The sequence below is a fragment of the Rhinolophus sinicus genome, chromosome 3 (genome assembly GCF_057876585.1).
Source record: "Rhinolophus sinicus isolate RSI-liver-muscle chromosome 3, RSI-T2T, whole genome shotgun sequence".
Lineage (NCBI taxonomy): Eukaryota > Metazoa > Chordata > Mammalia > Chiroptera > Rhinolophidae > Rhinolophus > Rhinolophus sinicus.
Genome location: NC_142503.1, coordinates 114,946,021 through 114,971,159, shown reverse-complemented (window position 1 = coordinate 114,971,159; position 25,139 = coordinate 114,946,021). Strand labels below are relative to the sequence as shown.

Here is a 25,139-nt window from a genome sequence, read left to right as displayed (position 1 = left end):
CGACTTGGAGCTGATGGGCCCTGGAGAAACACCCTGTTCCCAAATATTCCCCAATAAAATTAAAAAAAAAAAAAAAAAAGTCCGAGTGACTTATACGAAGGCAGGAGAAAGAAAACAGAAAAATCAACAGAAACAAATAGAAAACAAAAAATGGCAGACGTAAGCCCTAAAATATCAATAACTATGTTAAATATAAATTGTCTAACATCAGCAATTAAAAGACAGATTGGCAGAATGCATGAAAAAAAACGTACAAACAAACTATGACTCAACTATTTGCTGTCTATATAAAACTCATTTACATAGAACAGTATAGGTAAGTAGGTTGAAAGTAAAAGGAAGGGGAATGATATACTATGCACACGTTAATAAAAAGAAAACAAGAGTAGCTAATAGTAATATCAGATAAAGCAGATTTCAGAGCAAAGAAAATTACCAAGGACAGAGAAAGACATTACATAATGAAAAAAAGGATGAAGAAGACATAGCAAATCCTGAATGTGTTTATGTCAAACAAAAGAACTACAATGTATGTGAAGCAAAAAGTGATGAAACTGAAAGGAGAAACAGACAGTTGCACAGTTGGAGACTTCAGACCCCTCTCAACAATTGATAGAACAGCTACACAGACAATTCAGCAAGGATAGAGAAGAGCTGAATGATACCTAATCTTATTTATAGAATATATCACCCAACAACAGCAGAACACACATGCTTTTCAAGCCACAGTGGAACATTTCCCATGATTGATCAAATGCTGGGCCTGAAACAAACCTCAACAAATTTTAAAAAATTGAAATCATACAATGTGTTCTCTGACCAGAGAGGAATCAAACTAGAAATAATAAACTATTGATACATGCAACAATTTGGTAGATCTCAAAGGCATTATGTTGAGTGGGAAAAAAAAAATCTCAAAAGATCAGATACTGGTATGATTCCTTGTCTGTAACATTTTCAGAATGACAAAATGATAGAAATGGAAAACAGATCAGTGGTTGCTATGTTTTAGGTTTAGTAGGGGGAGGAGAGTGGATGTGACTAGAAAGGGTAGCATGGAGGAGATCTTGGTGATAATTTGATTGCAGTGGTAGTTACACAAATCTGCACATGTGATAAAATGGCAAGAACTATGTATACACATGCATTGTACCAATGTTAGTTTCTTGGTTATTATATTGCACTGTAGTTATGAAAGATGTAAACATTGGGGGGAACTGGGTAAAGGTTTTGCAGGACCTCTCTTATTTTTGCAGTTCTGTGACTCTTTGTTTTAAAATCAAAAGGGAAGGGGCAGGCCCGGTTGCTCAGGCAGTTAGAGCTCCATGCTCCTAACTCCGAAGGCTGCCAGTTCGATTCCCACATGGGCCAGTGGGTTCTCAACCACAAGGATGCTGGTTCAATTTCTCGAGTCCCACAAGGGATGGTGGGCTCCGCCCCCTGCAGGTAAGATTGAACACCGCACCTTGAGCTGAGCTGCCGCTGAGCTCCCGGATGGCTCAGTTGGTTGGAGTATGTCCTCTCAACCACAAGGTTGCCAGTTCGTCTCCCACAAGGGATGGTGGGCTGCGCCACCTGCAACTAGCAATGGCAACTGGACCTGGAGCTGAGCTGCGCCCTCCACAACTAAGATTGAAAGGACAACAACTTGACTTGGAAAAAAGTCCTGGAAGTACACACTGGTCCCCAATGAAGTCCTGTTCCTCTTCCCCAATAAAACCTTTTTTAAAAAAAGGTGAAAAAAACCCCAAAATCCCTTATTGGATTCAGTACACGTATAGAAAAGTGCAAGTATTCTTAAGCATATAACTTGGTGATTTTTTTCACAGTTTGAGTATACATGTATAACTAGCATTCAGATCAAGTGACAGTTTTCAGTTTATTTTTACTTATGAATTTAGTTCGAAATCTTTACAATTTTAGCAGAAAAAATGTTTTTGATGCATAAGTTGTTAATACTCATATATCATACAGTAATCAGAATAAGAATTTTAACAGGAATATGTTTTGGAACTAACCAACCCATTATAAATTCTTAATAAATACTAAACTGCAACAAAAATTTAAAAAGTGTGACTTAACCTTGCTCAGTGCCCATTGCATCAGAAATGGCACTTTATTCTGTGAGTCTCTCATCCTTGCTGAAGTACAGTAGAAAAACAAAAACGTAGAAGTGGTTTTTTAAAGCCTCTCTTTGAATCACAGCAGCTAACATTTGATTGACAGGTCACATGGCAGAATATAGAATTAGTGGGCAGGAAATATATTCCACCTCTTGAAGATAAGGATGCAAGGAGGGATAAAGAATTGAGGTCATGAATGCAGCTACCAGAGGGATTCTACTTTTGTAATGTTTTCACTTAGGATGTATGTATGTTTAAAAAACATATTTGTGTACTATAATTTCTTAGACTTTAGAATTGCGCTTTGGAAGAAAGGAATACATAATATTTTTTGTTGAACTTTTCTAATAGCTTTTAAGTAATTGCCTTGTTTTCTTTGCACTGGCTCTTGTTTACAAAGCTGTGCATATTAAGCAATCTTGAAGAGTAATAATTTCAGCAAGTTTTTAGAAAATCTTAAAATAAGATCTCTTAACTCCCATGTTTAGTAGTCACTAAAACATTTTAAGAGACATGGATATTAAAATATTTTTATGCCTCATATAAACTATATTAACATTTTCCAGCAATAGTAACAATTCAAATAAGAAAAGTCATGCTAGAATTTAAATGAAAGCTTTTTGACTGGGGAATGAATTTGCTGAATTCTGGGCTTTTAGGCTTTTAGCTGATTCCTTTTTTATTTTCTTTTTAAAGATTTTTTTTTTAATTGGGGAAGGGGAACAGGACTTTATTGGGGAACAGTGTGTACTTTCAGGATTTTTTCCAAGTCAAGTTGTTGTCCTTTCAGTTGTAGTTGTGGACGGCGCAGCTCAGCTCCAGGTCCAGTTGCCATTGTTAGTTGCAGCAGGCGCAGCCCACCATCCCTTGAGGGAGTCGAGGAATCGAACAGGCAGCCTTGTGTCTGAGAGCCCACTGGCCCATGTGGGAATGAACCAGCAGCCTTTGGCATTAGGCGCATGGAGCTCTAACCACCTGAGCCACCGCGACCCTTAACTGATTCTTGAGAATTGTATCTACAGGGCAGTTACAAAAAATTTATAGTGCAGGTATTAATCAGAGTAATGATTCATCACATATAAATGATTATGTGCATGAATTTAACAAGAAAAATATTGTATCTAAGTCATATGAATGTTTTATTGTGGTAGTATTTTAACTTAAAAAAAACAATAAGAAACAATAAGATAGTTTAATGAAAGCAGTTTTTATCATTTTTTTACCGTTTGGTATTCTTGATCTCTCAGGGCTCTTGGTCTTTCACTGCTCTAACTTGAATATCCTTCGATTTAGCTAGCCGTACAGCCTCCTTTTCCAACAGGGAGAAGTAATAGAAAATAATAAAGAATCTTAATTTTCAGCAAATCTTATGCAATGTAGACTAGACAGATATAAATTAAAGGGGAATTATGTCACTTACCCTTCTTGTACTTTTCAGAGCTTTAATATTCTTAGTTTTAATTGTTAAAAGAGCAGGGAGTATGTATGTGGGTTCTATTATTTTTGTCAGTGCTTATCTTTTACTGATTTGGGAAATAATGTTACGTGAAGGGTAGCAAAGAGACTTAGCAGCTATACCTTGGTGGTATTATCATGAATGAAATCTGGTCTTCAGCCTTGCATGTTTAAAAACTTACTTTGGTTTCTTTTTCTTGAAGTGCTGAACAAATAAGAGGCATACACAGCCAAATTGATAAGGGCAGTTTTAAATTTTACTTTGAGAAACAAAAGCAGGCTAAGCAGATCAAAACACTTTGCATACTTTAGAAGCACAGTTATAGCTTTTGCTTTACTGGCTCTGATTTGTAGACATTTATACAGACCATTGTCCTGCATTGCGAACTTTTCTTTCTAGACGATTCATTGGATAGAACTACAGTTTAAGTTAGGCGCATTTTGATCTCCTTGTTGGAATTTTGGAGCCTTCATAAACTTAGTAAGTTGTCCACAAAACTTCAGCAATGCTTTTATCCTCTTAAAGGATGATATTTACTTTAACATTGTTTCCAAATTTTGGGACTACCACTTTTTGGGGGAGTGTATATCTCTTGTATTACTTATATTGTATACTGATCCTGTATAAATTCTAATGATTAATATTTGGTTGATGAGTTACGCTATATATGTTTAGAGAAACTTTAAAATTCTGTGTTTAATTCTTCAGTTTTACCAGAGAGAGTAGATTGAGGAGAGATTAGGATGTGGGGACAAATGTAGACAATGTTTCAAAAAATTTTGTTTTCAATTAAAGTGAAAGGTGAGATGGTAGTTGGAGGAAGAGGTATTTTTGTTTTTTGAAGTTGGAAAATATTACATAGTTATTTGTCGATGAGACTAATCCAAGATAGAAGGAGAAATTGATGATGTATGGGAGAGGGTATAATTATAAAAGTGAAACCCTGAGTAGTAAACAAAAAGCATGGGATCGGGAAAATTGAGAAATTAGATAGGAGCTGAATGACTTTATCCATTGCAAAAAGAAGGAAGACAGAACAAGTGGGTACAGATGTGAAAATTGGGTGAGCATGACTGAGGATGTCTAACTGCATCACTTTTCTTGATGTGGCAGGATTATGAACTTGAGATGGGAGAGGAGGGGATTGTCAGAAATTTGGAGAGAGAAAAAGTTGTACAGTAGCCATTTAGGACAGTGAAGGAGCTCAAACGTCAGTGAAGTGTATGATTAGGGTAATGTTGTGTATCCATTTGAAATTTATGATCATAAATTTGAATGAGACCAGTCAATACTATACTTTAATTATTCTAACACTCTTGAGAGTGTTATTCCCATTTTACACAAGAAACAAAAACACAGAAAATGTAGCAAAATTCTATATATTACCTCCCAGATTTACATGTTAATATTTGCTTCAGGGTGTGTGTGTGTGTGTGTGTGTGTGTGTGTGTGTGTGTGTGTGTGTGTGTGTGTAAGTAAATAAAACATAAAAAGAAATAGCACATGATATAAATGAGTTGAAGTCATCTATTTCCTTTCCCAGGACCATTACCTTCCTTGTTTTCCAGAGGCAACTACTCATAAATTTAGTATGTATAAACGTATCGTCCATATATATATTTTTTTCTTTTTAAGGAGGGCGCAGCTCACAGTGGCCCATGTGGGGATCGAACTGGCAACCTTGATGTTATTAGCACCACACTCTAACCAATTGAGCTAAGCGGCCACCCCCATATATGACTTTTTGTTTTTCATACTTTTTTAACATTTTAAGTGTGTTTTTCTAGGACCTATCAGTTCCAAGTCAAGTAGTTGTTTTAATCTAGTTGTGGAGGGTGCAGCTCACAGTGGCCCATGTGGGAATCGAACCGGCAGCTTTGTTAAGAGCACAGTACTCTAACCAATTAAGCTAACCGGCTGCCCTGATTTTTAAACAAAGTATATTTGTTTTATTAAGTTTATCATTGAATTATTTCCATTTTAATATATATAAGTTTATTACTTTAATTCCTATATAGTACTTCAGTATATAAATATACCCTAATATATGTATCCAGTCTCCTTTAATGAGCATTTAGGGTGTTTCCAGTGTTTACCATTACTAACAATGCTGCAATTAATACCCTTTTTGCACATACATTCTTTATAGATGACTTAAAAAATGAAATTTGGGGGTAATAGGAAATGCATATTTTTTATTTTAATAGATATTGCCCATTGTCTTCAAGAGTGGGTATACATGAAGTATTTGAGAGTAGCTAGTTCTTCAAAACTTGATGTTAAACTTTTTTTAATATTTCCAGTTAATTGAGTTAAAATTTTTATCTCATTTTTCTTTGTAGTTCTTTGATTATTAGTGAGTTTGAGCATCTTTTCATGTTTATTGATCATTTTTATTTCCTCCTGTAAATTGTCTGATCCATTTTATCTCTTGCTTAACAGGAATTCTTAGTATATTTTGGATACTAATCTTTTGTCTTTTGTAAATATTTTCTTGAGTCATTATTAATGGACATTATTATTATACATAAGTTTTGAATTTGGTTATAAATAAGTTAACCCATCTTTATAGAATTTTTTTAAGACCTATCCCTATATCAAAAAGATATTCTTTGTTTTCTCCTAAAAATTTAAAATTTTGTTTTGATTTCAAGACTTTAACCAGGATTTTATTTTTGTTTTAGTGTTTAATGTGAGGAATTATATTTTTCCCATTGGCTAGACAGTTAATATAATACTATATATTGGTTCATCACTTTAAATTATCACGTTTATCTTGAATTATCAATTTAAATTTTCACTTTTATCTTAAATGTCCATATTTGCTTAAGTCTGTTTCTTAGACATTCTTTTTTTCTATACAGTTGGTCTCTGTTCCACCATCATAACCTATCCATACTAATAACTTTTTTCAACTTATTTCTGGAAATTTTCCTTTCCATTCCATTTAAATTTCTTAAGCATTAAACTATTTCTTCACATTCTGTTTTAAGTGAAGATGCTTATTGTAGTTGATAGTAACCAGCACTGAACCCAAAAAAAGTTCTAACCCTTTATCCATCTTTATAATTCTCTTTTCAACCATGTTGATGTTCTTGTTATGTTATAGAACCCCACAATTATTAAAGTAGGTATTCAGGGAACAATTGGAGTCCAAGTCTTGAAAAGAGATGAACAGCGTTTTTGTTTAAAACAGACCTCTTGAATTTTATTCTAATTCGTAGTCTGTGAAACTGCTTCATAATTCCCTGTACACTTATTCCCACTCTTTATTCATTTTTTCCCCTGATCCTTTTCCTTCTCCAGTATTTTCTTTCTAACCATCTTTTCTATTATAAGGGTAGTACTGTGTTTCCCTGAAAATAATACCTAGCCAGACAATCAGCTCTAATGTGTCTTTTGGAGCAAAAATTAATATAAGACCTGGTCTTATTTTAGTATAATATAAGACCGGGTATAATGTAATATAATACATAATATAATACTGGGATATAATATAATAATAATACCGGGTATAATATTATATAATATAAGATGGGGTCTTATATTAATTTTTGCTCCAAAAGATGCATTAGAGCTGATTGTCCACCTAGCTCTTATTTTCAGGAAAACACGGCAGAAAACAAAGATAAGAAAGCAAAAAAGAAAGAAAGGAATCACTCATGTCCTTATTTTCCGTATTTCAGCCTTCCATTGGTCATATGCCTTCCACATACTTCCTCTTATTACATTGTGTATATGTGTATATGTATATATATATATATATGTATGTGTGTGTATAGTTGAGTTTGACCAGAATACCCTTGTTTACTTGTTCCTTACTTTTCTTTCAGGGCAAGCTTTACCTCCTTGGTGATACCATTTCTGATTCCTCCAATTAGAATTAGACAGTCCACCACCTATCATATTAATTGTATGCCCTATTATTAAGGCATCGATCACATTGTATGTATTTGTTTTTGACATGATTAGTCTATAAGAGCACAGACTGTATCAAAATTAACTTTGTATCATGTATAATGCCTGGCATATAATAGGCCCTGGTAGATTTAAGGAATGGATTAGTTTTACCAGTGGAGGGCAACATGGGTATATGATTTATAAAATAGCTTGTAGCAAAATTTTGTGTCTCTAAAGTTGCTAATATTGTGGGGATTATTTTAGAAGCAAAATGATACAGTTTCTGAGGTCTGGGTAAGAAAGAGTTGTGAGGTTTTCAGGTTTCTCCATTTTTATCCCCTTGCCCAACTCTGCCATTTAATTAATCCCATGTTTGAAGTAGAAAGGGAAAACTCAGTTTCGATCATGGGGCTTGGTATTGGCCTTTTCTTCCATTGGGCTAATTCAGATGCATGGAGATAGCTCTTTGCTAAGATTCTGAAAGGGGGAGGACATGAGCCGTGAAGCCTATGTGGTTCTTCTCTTGAGTCACATTCCTTGACCCTTGGGAGCTGGTTAAATATAATTCTATCAGCTGGTTGATGCCAGGTGTTTTCTTGCCTTTGTGTGGGAGAGTTGTCAATAAGTTCCCATGTGACTGAGTCAAATGAGGAGTGACATATCCAACATTGTATGGAGTTCACATGGTGAACCACTGTCTAGGACTGTTATGGAAGGTAGTTTGGGGCTATTTCTCCATACCTATAAGGATAAGAGAGAGTCACACAATTCACGCCCTTTGACCTTCCCCATATTTTTGGAGTTGGGCGTATGCATGCCTAATCTAGCAAAAGTCTGCCATCACCTATCAAAGATGAGATAGACTACCTATATTTTTTTCAAGAGTGATGAGTGCCACAGGGACCCAGGAATAACCATTTTGTCATCTTAAATGACCCCTGGGGACAAAGGAGGGTGGCTGTAGAGGTACCTGAGTCAGAGTCTGTGCCCAAATTTGTGTCTGTCCAGATGCCCTTAATCTGAGCATTGTGAACCTTCCATTCATCTTTTGCATCAGAGATCTTCCCTTTTATTTTGGAGGGTGCTAAATTCCAAAATATTTAAGTTTCTAAATTTACTAAAGTTACTAAAAATTTGATCACCACTAATGACCTCTAAATGATACTCTTTCTGTTTTGGTGACCATTTTTTTTGTCATTGTCTGTTGTGTTAAATTTCTTGCTATGCTAACAACATATTCTGTTTTTTCTTTCTTTGCTAGTAGCTATCTTTTCAGAATCATTTTGATACATTGATGCATCTACTTCTATTATTAAAATTGAAAGTTAAATGAATACATATGACTAAATTCTCTTCATATATTCTGATTTACACATAGTAATTGAAACTTTAAAAATCCAGGATAGCATATTATACCTGTGTTTACTATAAAAGCAAATAAAGTTATTGCCTTCAGTACAATATGTAATTTTCCTAAAACTGTTTACTATTGTCTACCAAGAATATGGTTCAAAGTCTTTAGGAAGCAAGAGAAATGTGTACATTCAACATATGAAACTTAAGTAAACTTGATTTATTTTTATACTAATGAAAATGCTTTAAAACTTGTTTTCTAGGCCAACCATATCCTGATCTAACTCATCCTCCACAAAGGCAAGACAGATTTTATTCTAATTCTGGTAGACTATCTGGACCAGCAGAACTCAGAAGTTTTAATATGCCATCACTGGATAAAGTAGGTAAGAAATACTTTGTGTGTGTATATGAGTTTTTTAATAATGGTGGAAAACTAAATAATTAAAAGCTAAATAAAGGACTAGTATAATTGCTATTTCTGGTAGCTCTTAAAGCCAAAATCTCTTTCTTGAAAACTTCCTGATTTTATGTGTTTTGTTATATTGTATACATTCATGGCATCTGCCTATACATAGGTGATTGGTTTGGGCACCATGGTAATAGGTTTACTGTATGTACCTATGATGGAAAATTTTAGTGTGTTCCATGATTAATTTTCTAATTTTTCCCGTCCATTTACATATATTCTATTTACTAATCAGGGAAGTTAGGCTAATGTGAAAATCCACCAGAAAAATAATTTGGTACATGCTCTGTTGCTGGTTTAATCAGTTATCTTATCTAAACATTTCATACTTAGATAGATTTAACTAACATTTACTCATGAACCTACTATTTGTAAGGCATTCTTTTCTGTAAGCTACCTTACAGCAACCCACTGAAGTTGGGAAGTATGTATATCCAATGTGTGAATCAGAAGTGATAACATTAAGAATATAAAAAGATTAAAACATAAGTAGAACGTTAATATAAATTTATTGGTAAATGTTTCCTCAGGAAAGGGTATATATTTGGGGGAGGGAAAGACATTATTTGTTTAAAATGTTTATTACTTTAGAAAATTTTTTTGAGTAATAAGCAGAGAAGCAGACCTATGGCCTGATTTCTATTATTATTTATAATTGATTCTTTCTGTTAGGCTTTGGAAGTTGTTTTTCCCCGTTAATTCAAGCTCAATGGAATGAAAATAGATGTATAATTGAACATTTATTTATAAACTAGTGCTATATAAAATTTTGTGCATGTCAATTTTCCTGTAGTTGAACAATATCTGAGGAGATAATTTTTAAGTGTTTATTGTTTAAAAGGTGCCCTGCATTACATGGCAGACAATATAATTATAATAAGATATAGTTTATTATAATCGCATGAATAATTAAATAGGGGAGAAAGACATATATCTGTAATACTGGTCAGAATAGTAAGTCCCATTAGCGAATATGCTGTGTTCATAGAAAGCGAGAACTCTTCATCTAGTTGAAGGATCAGGGAAACCTCTGTGAAGGAAGTGTTGTACCATGTTTCCCCAAAAATAAGACCTAACTGGACAATCAGCTCTAATGCGTCTTTTGGAGCAATAATTAATATAAGACCCGGTCTTATTTTACTATAAGACCGAGCCATGTAATATAATATAATACCCAGTCTTATTTTACTATAAGACCGGGTATAATATAGTAAAATATAATATAATAAATATCATATAATATATAATACTGGGTCTTATTATTAATTTTTGCTCCAAAAGATGCATTAGAGCTGATGGTCCGGCTAGGTCTTATTTTCGGGGAAACATGGTATGAGTTGCTTTTGAGGGAATTTGAAAAGTTAGTTGAGAGATTTGGGGTCTGTGCCAATAATAATGAACAGTATAAGCAAAAAAAAAAAAAAAAAAAAAGGAAAGAAAGAAAAGGAAAAGGGACGGCCTGAATCATGGATAATGGCCTTAAAACTAAGATAGTAATCACTTGAAAGGCCTTCTGAGGATTAAATGAGTTCATGTGTGTGGAAGTGTTTTGTGAGTAGAAAAGTTCTATAGAAACATAATATGTTACTGTTGGTTTGTCAGTATATGGTATTTACGTGAAGGAGAATGATGAGAGAGATGGTTGAGACACATTGACTAGCACTAGTGCTCAATAAGCGTATATTGAATGAAAGTGAATTATCTCATTTAATCTTCACTATGAAACTATGAAGGAGACACTGTGATCCTCATTTTATGGATGAAGAAACCAAGGCTCAAAGGTGCTCCAGGTCTCAGGTGACGAAGTATCAGACGCAGCATTTGAACACATGTCAGAGGTAGTGGAGCCCACCAAAGAGACTGAGAAGGAGCCCATAGAAAGAAGAGATAGAGAGAAGGAAGGGTAGCCTCACAGAAATGAAAGGCTGAGAGGATTTGAAGAGAGAGGGAGTAGTCAGCAATGATGAAAAATACTGTAAGGACTAAAAGTGTCTGTTTTAATTTAGCAAACAAAGAGATCGTTTTTGATCTCGGGGAAAATAATTTCAGTGGAGCAGTTGATGTGGCACATAGATTATTGTAATGACAAAATGGGAGGAATTCTGGACAATATTTATAGAACCATTCTTGATTGTGAAGGAGAGAGGTAGCTGTAGGGGATTCTCTTTTCCTGTTCCACTTTTAATTCGTTGGGAGAGACTTGCAGATAGGATAGGTCTAGCTGAAAGGGAGGAGGGGGGTAAGACCGGAAGATCCCTCTGGAAGCTGGAAGGAAGGGATTCAGAGAACAGAATGGGGGTTATAGATTGTCTAGATGGATCCTTTTCCATGATAATAGCAGGAAAGATCATAGGAATATAGTTGCTGTTATATGTTTAATTACAAAAAGTTAAGGGAGTTTCTAAGTAACTGGTGTAGTAGGTTTGAGGAAGATGGAGGTTTGAAACTGCTGAGGAGAAAACTGGCATAGAAGCTACAGAAGGAAGGCTAAGCCGTGGGCAGCTGACGTACGGCTGGAGATCTGTCAGCCTGCTGTGGTGCTGGTCTACGTGGCTCTGTGTTTTCCTTTACCCCCAGAAGAGCTAAGTGGCTCAGGTATAGGCAGAGAGCTAGGGAAGTCACTGCCAGAATTTCCAGGGACCTCAAGCTGTACTTGGGGCCCTAACACAGGTTGCCGGTGTCAAGCTGGTTTATGTGCTGCCAAGGGCAGTGGGGAAGTCCTTTGTGACCTGCAGCCGTTCTAGGAATGGAGTGATAAGTCATGTGTTTTTCATGATTTAACTTTTATCTCCAGATGGGCCAATGTCTTCAGAAATGGAATCCAGTAAAAGTGATAGCAGAGACGATTTTGGTGTAAGTATTGAAAGTGGAATTTTATCCATTCTTCAGGAGCTGTCTGATCTCTTGGTTTACTAGAATAGAAATTTAGCTGGCAGTCTAGTTTTTGACATAAAGCTGGTTCTTTCATTTTGACAGACATACTTCCTACTTAGCCTTATAGCTGTTTCTTCTCTGGACTGTACCCGGTGGTGGTACAAGTACAACTTACAGACTGTAACCTAGCTATGGATGAGAGACTTGAGTTAGTTTATCATAGTTACACAAGAATTTGGATTTTCGCCCTTGGATTTTTATTTGAATATTTTAAAATATACTTTTGTTATTGTGTTTACAAGTTTGGTTTTGGTCACCTTATTTTATGTTGAAAATAGTAACGTAAGCTTTTCTTTTTCCAGTATAAGCTTGATAAAAGGATGTATATTTTGGTACTCTTGGATTATTCTTGTGTTACATCTTTAGCCAGAATATTACTTTGTTCGTTAAAGCTGTTTTCTATTGAGTTAATAAAGTATTTGTGATGGCAGAAATCCATCTGATGCAGAAAACTGTTGGAATCTTTCTCTGGAGCCTTTTAAGACTATCATAGGCTCTTTCTGCCTAGGTGCCTATGTGCTTTCTTCTAAGCCTAAGATTTTTCAGGAAGATGATTACAAATTTTGCTTTGTTTTAGTGACTGCCATATGTCAATTTGTTATAGAATTTAAATGTGCCTGATTCATCTCCCCCCACCGAAAGTGAAGCAAGTGGCCCTGGCTTTGTTCCTCCACCTTTGCCTCCAGTCAGAGGTCCCTTATATCCAATGGATGCAAGGAGCCCGTACATGAGAAGAGGTCCTCCTTTCCCTCCACCTCCTCCAGGAAGCATGTATGGAGCGCCCCGAGATTATTTTCCTCCAAGGGACTTTCCTGGTCCACCACCTCCTCCATTTGCAAGTATGCTTTTTTTTTTTTTTTTTTTTTAAACTTAGTATGTTTTTTATAGAGTAAATCAGAGACATGAATTCTACTTTCTATTCATGTAGTAATGCGGTAGAGGACAATTTTTCTCACATTCCGTAAGTGTACCATTGCTTTCCCAAATTGGGAAGGAGGCTAGCCATCAGTAGACTGTAATGATGCTTCAACTTGATTCATCTCAATAATGTGGAATTTTTTCTGTATTTCACTTGACAAGAAAATCATTGGCTTTTTGCAGCAGTCTTATGTTAAGACTGAAATTATTTGTATCTTATTTGATAGAAACTGCTTATTATGTCAATTAGTAAAAATAATTACAATTTATATTTTAGCATTAAAATTCCTGGCTAAAATGTTTTTTAAAAATCTTTTTCTTAAGTACTTCTCAAACAGTCCTACTTATTTAAAACCTAAAGTGTGTTTATTGTGTTTGGACTAATTGTTGAATTTGTTGAAATTCTTTTATAGCCTCACATCAGAAAAATGGAATAATTTATTGCTTTTATAGCTATACATTGCCATTTATAACTGTAGGTTTCTGCAGAATAAATACATGGTTACCGAACACTAGGCAGAAGCCTATCATTAGCCTGATGTGGTCATTCCTTCCCTTGTTCCCCTTCCATTTTAAAGTTTAAGGTGAATTAAAATGAATTTTGTTTGGGGAATTTTAAGACGGTGTTTTATGTAACATATAAATGTTTTAGGATAATATCAAGTTAGGACTGGGAATTACTGGTCTGAATTTTAAGTCTGCTGAAAATGATATTATAGGAAAACTTATTTTAAAAGTAACTTTGTATAGTTTGAAATAATTCTCCTTTTTAAAAAGTGTTAAGATGTTAGATTTTTCATAGGACATAAATTGTGTCTAAAATGAATGACATTCCCTTTAATCATGTGTAGTTGGACAGAGTATGTTTTTCTCAATGTTGTAAAAATTCGTTTGTTGGATTAAGTAATTATTAAGTAAATTAAGTGTCAGTATTTGAATATGAAGATAGGTACTGGAAGTTATAAGCTATTGATTTATTAGGACTTCAGTACAGGTGCTTGAAGCTAAAAAATGTCTTTTGTCAATCTCTTTGAACAGTGAGAAATGTCTATTCACCAAGAGGTTTTCCTTATTATCTTCCCCCACGGCCTGGATTTTTCCCCCCACCCCCACATCCTGAAAGTAGAAGTGAGCTCCCATCAGGGTTGATTCCGCCTTCAAATGAGCCTACTACTGAACATCCAGAACCACAGCAAGAAACTTGACAATATTTTTGGTGTCTCTTCAGAAGTAATTTTGACATCTCTCTCATTTTCAGTTTAAGTAACTGCTGTTACTTAAGTGATTATACTTTTGCTCAAATTGAAGCTTAATGGAATTACAATTCTCAGGATAGTATTTTGTAAATAAAGATGATTTAAATATGAATCTTATGAGTAAATTATTTCCATTTTATTTTATTCTAGATAGTATAATTATTTTAATTTGATTAACAAATCCACTATCACATAAACAATAATGGGAGTTTCCTATATGTAACCTTGCAGTCAGGGATGTTTTAAACTCCAAAGGCTGTCTCTTTATGCCAAGAACTGTATTTACTATGTATTTACTATGGTAGACAGATGTAAAAGTAACTTTATGCTTAATTAAATAAATTTTAATTGATTTTAAGACTTGTTTGGCATTGATAATAATAATAATAATAATAATAATAATAATAATAATAATAGCTAGTTTTTCCATAAATGACTCCATTAGTTAGTTTTCTTTTCTCTCAATGGCTTTGAGGCTCACAACTAATTCTTCATATGGGTCTTTCCCATTCAATTGTCTTACCAAAAATGTGCCGTATTTCTTGCAAATAGAAATTAATGACCCAACACAACAAATTAATAGCTTTTAAAAGCCAAAATTGATTATATTTTAAAGAAAACCAGGATATTGTCTAATGGTAAGTTTCAGAATTTGCATCTTCTTAGTTCATTCACTGCTTTCCTGTACAATTTTTATTCTATGTTTCTCTTCATTTGTAAGATATTTACTGTTTTCAGTAGGAGAATGTTGAGATTTACTGTAGGATAACTGTATTGAGGCAGTGTGTCATCATTTTGAGCTTTGGGCGCAATATCTTTGGAATGTTTCCCTAACTCGGGTTGGTATTCTATTAGTCTTCTTACAGATTATGAAAGACTAATAAATATGACAATGCTTAAGGTGGAGAGGTTGGTTGTTTGTAGTTGTTTACTTGGATTTTTTTCTTCAGTGCCATAAGACAGAAGACTATTCTTTTTTTTTAATTTGTTTATTCTTTATTCATTAATGTTTTCAATAATTTAAAAAAGATTTTTATTAAAAAAATATAGCTAACATACAACATTATATCAGTTTCAGGTGTACACAATAGTTATTCAACACTTATATACCTAAAGAAGTGATCACCATGATAAGTCCAGCAACCATCTGACACCGTACCACGCTATCACTATATTATCGACTATATTCCCTATGCTGTACATTATATCCCCATGACTTACTTGTTTTATACGTGGAAATATGGACCTCTTACTCCCCTTTACTATTTTCCCCACTTCTTAAGTATTTCACTTAATGTTAACATCCAGTATTGTGTTCATTTCAGGTGTACAACATATTGGTTAGCAGGTTCTAAGCTGCAGCTTTCTCTACCTTTTTTATCCTCTAACCTAGTCCCTTCTGTTCCTTCTGTCCCTTATCAAATTTTGAAACCTCATTTATTGGTGATTTCTTTTATTCTTTTCATGTTAAGGGATTTATTTCTCTGGGCTCTTGTGTTTATTTCTGTGGGGCCTTGAGGGGCAGCTGGTAAATGCATATGGTTAGTCTGTCACCTTGAAACTTAAGTTTTTTATTGCTGTTGTTATCACCATCTGAAGGGATCAAAGTTCAAGATACTGAACAGAACATTATTTTGGACTGATACGCAATAAACTTGGACATTTCAAGAAAGAATACTTTTTGGTCCTGGTGGGACAATTTTCCCTCCACTTTGATCTTAAAATTTTTTAAAATAGAAGAGTAGTACATGGTCCTATAAGAAAAGTTAGCAAATGGTCAAAAGCGGAAACAAAAACAATCATCTAGGGTCATCACCAAAACAAAATACTTTTTACATTTTATTTTGTATTTCCTTCAGGCCTTTTATCCTTCAAGTACCTTTTGTATGGTTGTAACTATGAGTTTATAATTTTATATTCTTTTCTTACACTTAATCTCCTAATTGTTTTATGTAGTCTTTGTAAACTTCATTTTTAATGGTTGTATAACTTTCCCTTTTGTTAATATGATTTACTTGACTATTCTCTTCTTGATGAACACTGAAGCTGTTTTCATTTTTTTTTAGAATTTATAAAGACCTATTAGGTTGGTGCAAAAGTAATTGCGGGTTTTGCAATTATTTTTAACCTTTTAAACCACAATTACTTTTGCACCAACCTAATATATAGGTTAGTATAATATCTCTGTGCATATACTCCTTCTCCTCCCTCTCCCCCCGGGTTTAGGATAATTTTTTTTAAGGGATATATTCCTAAAATACATTCTTGGGCTAAAATTTGGGGCAGAGGATAGAGGATTGTTAAGAGGAAAGGAAATCACATTCTTTGAAATGAGGTTGGTTGAAAATAAAAATGGACTTTTTTTCTTTTAAGCCAGGCAATATGTAGACACGCTTAGATGCTATGAAATTATTTTGTGGCTATGGTCCGTGATTTTTAGTCTGCTTCTGCAGGTGTGTTTCAAGTTTCACCATGAGTCTATTCAGAAAAACCTGATAACCTATCTAGCTTTATAACCTTTGCAACCTAAGTCTTCTGTTTCTTTCAAAGTAGCAGCTACTTTGACAGAATTTGATATGAGTGCCAGAAAAGAGATGGTTGGTTTTTTGGTCGTATATGAGAGTTCTCTGATAATTGTCTATAAAGAACAGTGAAGCTTATTATATTGTATTAGGTTTTTTGCTTGCAAGACAGAAATGCAGCTCAAACCAGTGTGAGAAAAATAAATGGAAGAATACTGGTTTTTGTGTAACTAAGAATTTCAGGGTCTCACAGGTATATCCAGTAGCTTAAATTATATCATCAAAACATGGTCTTTTTCAGGCCGGCCCTATGGCTCAGGTGGTTGGAGCTCTGTGCTCCTAACTCTGAAGGCTGCCGGTTCAATTCCCACATGGGTCAGTAGGCTCTCAACCACAAGGTTGCTGGTTCGTCTCCCATAAGGGATGGTATGGTGGGCTGCGCCCCCTGCAACTAAGATTGAACATGGCACCTTGAGCGGAGCTGCCTCCTGGATGACTCAGTTGGTTGGAGTGAAGGCTCTCAACCACAAGGTTGCCAGTTCAATTCCTCGACTCCCGCAAGTGATGGTGGGCTCTGCCCCCTGCAACTAAAATTGAACACGGCACCTTGAGCTGAGCTGCCACTGAGCTCCCGGATGGTTCAGTGGGTTGGAGCGCATCCTCTCAACCACAAAGTTGCTGGTTCGACTCCCACAAGGGGTGGTGGGCTGCACCCCCTGCAAATAGCAACAGCAACTGGACCTGGAGCTGAGCTGCACCCTCCACAACTAAGACTGAAAGGACAACAATTTGACTTAGAAAAAAGTCCTGAAAGTACACACTGTTCCCCAATAAAGTCCTGCTCCCCTTCCCCAATAAAAAAAAAACAACAGAAACATGGTCTTGGGCCGGCCCGGTGGCTCAGGCGGTTAGAGCTCCATGCTCCTAACTCCGAAGGCTGCCGGTTCGATTCCCACATGGGCCAGTGGGCTCTCAAACACAAGGTTGCCAGTTCTATTCCCTCAAGGGATGGTGGGCTGTGCCCCCTGCAACTAGCAATGGCAACTGGAGCTGGAGCTGAGCTGCGCCCTCCATAACTAAGACTGAAAGGACAACAACTTGAAGCTGAACGGCACCCTCCACAACTAAGATTGAAAGGACAACAGCTTGACTTGGAAAAAAGGCCTGGAAGTACATACTGTTCCCCAATAAAGTCCTGTACCCCTTCCCCAATAAAATCTTAAAAAAAAACACCAAAAAAACATGGTCTTTCTCTTCTGCTTTACTCTTAGTTTCGTTCTGAGGTATATTATGTCTCGTAGCATTTCCACACTTACGTGGTACCTAGTGTTTACAATCTCAGTAGGGGAGAGAACAATTATTTTGAAAATTTCAGCAAAATTCCAGGGGATGGCACTTACACTTCTGGTTTGGGGTAAAGTCCCATTTCCAAGCCAGTCCCCTATGGGAATATTGTCTTCTTCAATTTCATTCATTGATTTCTTTTTTTAAAAAAATGATTCTAATATTTTCAATTACAGTCCACATACAATCTTATATTAGTTTCAGATGTACAACAGTGATTAAACATTTATATAACTTACAAATCTAGTACCCATCTGACACCGTACAGTTACTGCAATATTATTGACTATTCCCTATACTTTATAGCTCCATGACTGTTTTGTAAATACCAATTTGTACTTAATCCCTTCACCGTTTTCACCCCCCTCCAACCCCTTCACATCTGGCAACCATCAAAATGTATCTATGAGTTTGTTTCTGTTTTGTTCATTTATTTCATTATTTGTTTTTAGAGTTCACACACAAGTGAAATCATATGGTCTTTGTCTTTCTCTGACTTATTTCACTTAGCATAATATCCTCTAGGTCCATCCATGTTGTTGTAGCTGGCAAGCTTTCGTTCTTTTTTTATGGCTGAGTAACATTCCATTGTATATATGTAGCCCTTCTTTATCCATTCATCTACTGATGGACACTTAGGTTGCTTCCATATCTTGGCTATTGTAAGTAATGATGAAATGAACGTATGCTAGATATGTCTTTTCGAATTAGTGTTTTGGGTTTCCTTGGATAAATACCCAGAAATGGAATTTCTGGGTTTTTTTGTCTCTTGTTATAGCTTCTGTTTTAAAGTCTGTTTTGTCTGGTATAGGTATTGCTGTTCCAGTTTTTTTATTTTTTATTCCATTTTCATAAAATATCTTTTTCCATCACTTTGCTTTTTTTTTTTTTTTTTTTTAAAGATTTTATTGGGGAAGGGGAACAGGACTTTATTGGGGAACAGTGTGTACTTCCAGGACTTTTTTCCAAGTCAAGTTGTCCTTTCAATCTTAGTTGTGGAGGGCGCAGCTCAGCTCCAGGTCCAGTTGCCTGTTGCTAGTTGCAGGGGGCACAGCCCACCATCCCTTGCGGGAGTCGAAACCGGCAACCTTGTGGTTGAGAGGATGTTCTCCAACCAACTGAGCCATCAGGGAGCTCTGGGGCAGCTCAGCTCAAGGTTCCGTGTTCAATCTTAGTTGCAGGGGGCGGAGCCCACCATCCCTTGCGGGACTTGAGGAATTGAACTGGCAACCTTGTGGTTGAGAGCCCACTGGCCCATGTGGGAATCGAACTGGCAGCCTTCGGAGTTAGGAGCATGGAGCTCTAACCGCCTGAGCCACCGGGGTGGCCCCCATCACTTTACTTTTTTTAAGCAAGTCTCTTGTAGGCAGCATATGTAAAGGTCTTGTTTTCTTATCCATTCAGCCACCCAGTGTCTTTTGAGTGGAGCATTTAACCCATATATATTTAAAGTAATTAGTAAGTGTTAATAGATATGTAGTTATTGCCATTTTATTCATATTTTTTTAGTTTTCTTCTTAAAGAAGGTTCTTGAACATTTCTTGTAATACTGGTTTGATGGTGATGAACTTCAGCTTTTTATTATCTGGTATTTCATTGCTTTCTTACAGTTTTCAGTGTACAGGTCTTTCACTTCCTTGGTTAAAGTTATTTCTAAGTATTCTTTTTGATGCTGTTGTAAATAGGATTGCTTCCTTAGTTTCCTTTTTGGATGAACTGTTGTTAGTGTTTAGAAATGCAAATGATTTTTTTTATTAGTTTCAGGTGTACAAAGCAACGTAATAGACACTTAAACACCTCATGAAGTGGTTACCCACCCCCCAAGCTACTACCCCTCTGACATCTTACATAGCTGTTACAGTACCATCGAATATCTTCCCTATGTTGTACTCCACATCCTGTGACTATATATACCTATAAATTTAGTTGACATTCAGTATTATTCTACTTCAGCTCTTCAGGCGTATAGTGTATTGGTCAGGCATCTACACAGTCTATGACGAGATCCCCCTGATAAGTCCAGTGCCCATCTGGCACTTATGTGATCTTTACAACATTGTTGATTATATTCCCCATGCTGTATTAACTATCAACTTGTATTTCTTAATGGTTTCACCTTTTTCACCCTGACCCCAACCCCATTCCCATCTATCACCCTGATGGATCTAGTACCTACCTGGCACCATACCTAGTTATTACAATATTGTTGGCTATATTCCTTATGCTATAACCTACATCCCCATGACTACTGTATAACACCCAATTTGTTCTTAGTCTCTTCCCTTTTCACCCGTCCTTAACCCCCCTCCCATCTTAAAGAAGTCCCTCTAAGAGTCCTTGTAATACTGGTTTGGTGGTGATGAAATTCTTCAGCTTTTTCTTGTCTGGGAAGCTCATCTGACCTTCAAGTCTAAATGACAGCCTTGTTGGGTAGAACAATCTTGGTTGTATGTTGTTGCTTTTCATTACTTGGAATATTTCCTGCCACTCCCTTGCCTGCAAAGTTTCTGTTGAGAAATCAGCAGATAATCTTATGGGGCTCCCTTTGTAGGTTTTTCTCTTGCTGCTTTTAAGCTTCTCTCTTTGTATTTAACATTTGGCATTTTAATTATGATGTGTCTTGGTGTGGGCCTCTGGGTTTATCTTATTTGGGGCTCTCTGTACTTCCTGGGCTTGTATGTCCATTTCCTTCACCAGGTTAGTGAAGTTTTCTGTCATTATTTCTTCAAATAGGTTTTCAATTCCTTGCTCTCTCTCTTCCGTCTGGTACCCTTATAATGCGAACGTTGCTATGCTTGATATTGTCCTGGAGGCCCCTTAAACTCTCCTCAATTTTTTGGATTATTTTTTCTTTTTGCTGTTCTGGTTGGGTGTTTTCTGCTACCTTATCTTTTACATCACTGGTTGGATCCTCTGCTTCATCTAATCTGTTGATTCCCTGTAATATATTCTTTGTTTCCATTATTATATCCTTTATTTCTGACTGGTTCTTTTTCATGGTTTCCATTTCCATTTTTATGAGATCATTGAGCATTCTTAAAACCAGTGTTTGGAACTCTCTGTCTGATAGATTGCTTATCTCTGATTTTGCTTAGTTCTTTTTCTGGAGCTTTGTTCTGTTCTTTCATGTGGGACCTGTTTCTTTGTCTCCCCATTTTGGCTGCCTCCCTGTGTTTGTTTCTATGTATTAGGTAGGGCTGCTATGTCTTCCGGTCTTAATAGAGTGGCCTTATGTAGTAGGGGGGCTGTGGGGTTCGGTGGCGCAGTTTTCCTGGTCACCTGAGCCACAAGCTCCAGGTGTGTCCCTTTTGTGGGTTGCGTGTGCCCTCTTCTTGAAGTTGAGCCTTGGTTGATAATTGCACATCGATGTGAGGGACTGATCCTTGGGCTCGCTGGTTGTGAGGTCTGGCCTTGACTACAGTGGAAGGGTTGTTGTGTAGGGGCTGCTCCTATAGAGCAGGATCTGCCTCAGCAGGACTCTGGTGCCATACTTGGAGATGGCTGGGTGATGCTCCAGCTCGTTTTGAAACTGGCCTCTGGGAGCGCCAGCCCCAGGACCACCTTGAAAGGGATCTGCTGTAGGTCTACTTCAGCCACAGCCCGTGCCCCACCCAGGGGTACCCAGAAAGAAATCTGCAGATATCTGCCTCCTGTGCTGTTCTTAGAAGCTCCTTTGAGAGGACAAGGCGCGAACCAAGGCCGGCTGCCACTAGTGCCGGCTTAGGGCTGCTCAGCCAGAGGTACAGGACACGCTCAAGCCAGATGCTGCTTGTATGGGTTCCACAAATCTTTGAGAGACCCGAGGAAAAGTCTATAGCTTAAGCCAAGGCAAGTGGCCACTGAACGCAGCCTGGTTGTGTCTGAAAGTTGGGCGGGACTAGGTCTCAAATCTCCAGGGCGGGGCAAACGAACAGAAGAGTCTCAGAAGTGGAGTCCACCTGTATTCACACTGGGAAGGGGGAGGGCTCAACAACGAAACAATGGTCTCCACCAGCTTCCCATCCAGGAGAAAGCCGCCTCTCCAACCCCCATACCAAGCCAGACAACTCAATTCCCCAGCATTTGTCCCTGCTGCCTTTCCAGCAGCTGCACCTGCGCTGGAGCTCAGAACGAGTGATTCCACTTGTGGGTAAGTCCATGCACACACAGTCCCTTTAAAAGGAGCGCCTGTGAGTGCAGCTGCATTGTCTCAGTCACAATTTCTGCTGTTTTTCACAAACAAAAATGATGGGGACTTGTCTCCCTGGTCCTGGAATCCTGGGTTGGGGTGAGGCTGGGATCTCTTGCTCCTTTAGGCAGTGGGGGGTGGTCCCCACAGCCGAAATAGCCTTCCCAGTCTTTACTGATCACACACCGGTGTGAGACGAGTCTGTTCCGCATCTCTGACCTTCCTACCAGTCTGGAGGTAGTTTCTTCCGCATGTCCTTAGTTGAAAGACTTCAGTTCAGCTTGATTTTAGGCAATTCTCAATAATTGTTGTTTTGTAGGTTAGTTGTAATTTTGATGTGGTTGTGAGAGAAGGTAAACACAATGTTTACCTACTGCGCCATCTTGGTTGTCCTATTGCAACTGATTTTTGTATATTAATTTTTTTATATACTTTGCTAAATTCATTTCTTGGTTCTAATAGTTTTTTGGTGCAGTCTTTAGGATTTAATACAGTCATATGTCATATAATGACGTTTTGGTCAATGCTGGACCACATAGATGATGGTCATCCCATAAGATTACAATGCAGCTGAAAAATTCCTGTAACCTAGTGATGTCATAGCTGTGCTAACATCTTAATGATGCATTACTCATGTGTTTAGGGTGATGCTGGTGTAAACAAATCAATTGCACTGCCAGTTGTATAAAAATGCCAGCTAGGTTTGTGTCCCTACCCTCTATGATGTTTGTACAATGATGAAATTGCCTAACAATGCATTTTGCAGAATGTATCCTTGTATTTAAGCGATGCATGATTGTGTATACAGACTATCCCCGAATAAGGATTTTTTGATTTTACGATGGTTCGAAAGCGATAAGCATTCAGTAGAAACTATACTTTGAATTTTGAATTTTGATATTTTCCTGTGCAAGTGATATGTGGTACCATACTCTCTTGTGGCAGTAGCCACAGCTCCCAGTCAGCCACATGATCGCAGGGGTAAACAACCGATACACTACAGTGTACTGTGTTGCCAGCATTTTTTGGATATTGCATTTTGTGTTTTCGCATCCCATCATGTCTATAAAACTCTCAACTGCGTCTCGTGCTTCTTGTTAGAGGAAGAGGAGAGCAATTACTCTTGAGATGAAACAAGATAATCGCCCAACTTGTAGGCTAAATAATGTTAGTATTCTGAGCACGTTTAATGTAGGGTAGGCTAAGCTATGATGTTCGGTAGATTAGGTGTAGTAAGTGCGTTTTTGACTTACAATGTTTTAATTTTAGGATGGGATTTATGAGGATATAATGCCATCATAAGTTGAGGAATATATGTAGAATCATGTCATATACAAACACAGTAGTCTTCTCTGATTTGGATGCCCTTTCTTTTTTTCCTCCTCTCTTCTCCCTTCCCTTCCCTCTAATTCCTCTGGCTAGGTCTTCCAATATGATGTTGAATAGAAGTGGTGAGAGTGGACACCATTGTCATGTTCTTGATTCTAGAGGAAGAGCTTTTAGCTTTTCCCACAGTTGAGTATGATGCTAGCTGTGGGCTTGTCATGTGTGGCCTTTATTATATTGAAGTACATCCCTTTTTCACTTTGTTCCAGTTTTTTGGATATGTTATTTTATTAAACCATAATTATACTGCCTCCTTTATTTACAAATGATATAAATAGTGCTTTAAATTTTTATTACCATTTCTTTGTTGAAACTTGTCATTTTGAATTATGTTATTTTGAACCAAAGAAAATTCATTTTCTGTGAACTTACGGTCAAGTCGTTTCTGATTGTTTATGAAATTAGTAAATATTTATGTTAACTTTCTATTTGGAAATAGTTTGCCTTCAGAGTATGTTTTATTTTAGTCTTTAAATCTATGTAAAGAAATCTTAAAGTCTCAAGTATCTACTTGATATTTTAATAAAATTATACTTATTAGTGTAATAAGAAATATTATCAAAGAATCTGCTATGATCAAAAGATAATTTAATATTCTTATTTTGGTGAAAGGAGTCAGGAAACTATCTAGGTCTGAAAAATTTGCATCGATTAATTTGATGGCCCTTGATGCCAAACCAATCTATTGATTTTATTAATTTTGTGGAAAACATGATCAAGTCAATCAATAATAATGGGTTAACAAAACTGCATTTTGGTCAACTAGCCTTTTAAAAATTTCCTCAATTTGTAGGGTCCATAAACATAGATGTTTATAAAGGACCAAAATTATATATCATTCAATCACTGGAAACTCTTAACAATATATCTTAGGTAAGTAGAGTTCTTAGCTTCCAGAAATAATTACAATGACAAGGTAGTAACTATTTTAATTTTATCGTTTTCTTGCCTGTCTCTTACCAGTAGGTATGTTAACCATATATTAACAGCATAATTTTTTAATTAAAAATTAGAATGAAATTATACACATACATTAGATTATGTAGTGCATTTATATTTTCAGTGTTTCCACATGTATACTCACTTTTATGTTACACATAAATTCATATACCTACATGATCATTCTGTTGCTTTATGATTCAATAAAATCAGACAACGCGCACGCGCGCGCGCACACACACACACACACACACACACACACACTGAAATATACCAAGGGCAGTAACACAATTCAAGAAATACAGCAAGAATACTGGTACACGGAGAGAATGGGACTTTAAAATTTAATATCTACACATTTGAAAAATTAA

At 36.5% G+C, this 25,139-nt stretch overlaps 1 protein-coding gene across 13 annotated transcripts in view; it reads left to right on the top strand.

Annotated features, from left to right (window-relative positions):
• MIA2 (MIA SH3 domain ER export factor 2) overlaps positions 1 to 14,521 on the top strand; it is an 84,369-nt gene extending 69,848 nt beyond the window's left edge. For 12 of the 13 annotated variants that reach the window (XM_074328173.2, XM_074328174.2, XM_019713645.3 and 9 more), the window contains 4 exons: positions 9,096 to 9,218; positions 12,096 to 12,154; positions 12,840 to 13,074; positions 14,192 to 14,521. In XM_074328173.2, the coding sequence (XP_074184274.2) occupies positions 9,096 to 9,218; positions 12,096 to 12,154; positions 12,840 to 13,074; positions 14,192 to 14,358 (584 nt within the window). In that variant the 3' untranslated portion in view covers positions 14,359 to 14,521. The remainder of the gene's footprint in view (positions 1 to 9,095; positions 9,219 to 12,095; positions 12,155 to 12,839; positions 13,075 to 14,191) is intronic. The other variant, XM_074328184.2, reaches the window with a different exon arrangement.
• The last annotated feature ends 10,618 nt before the right edge of the window (positions 14,522 to 25,139 follow it).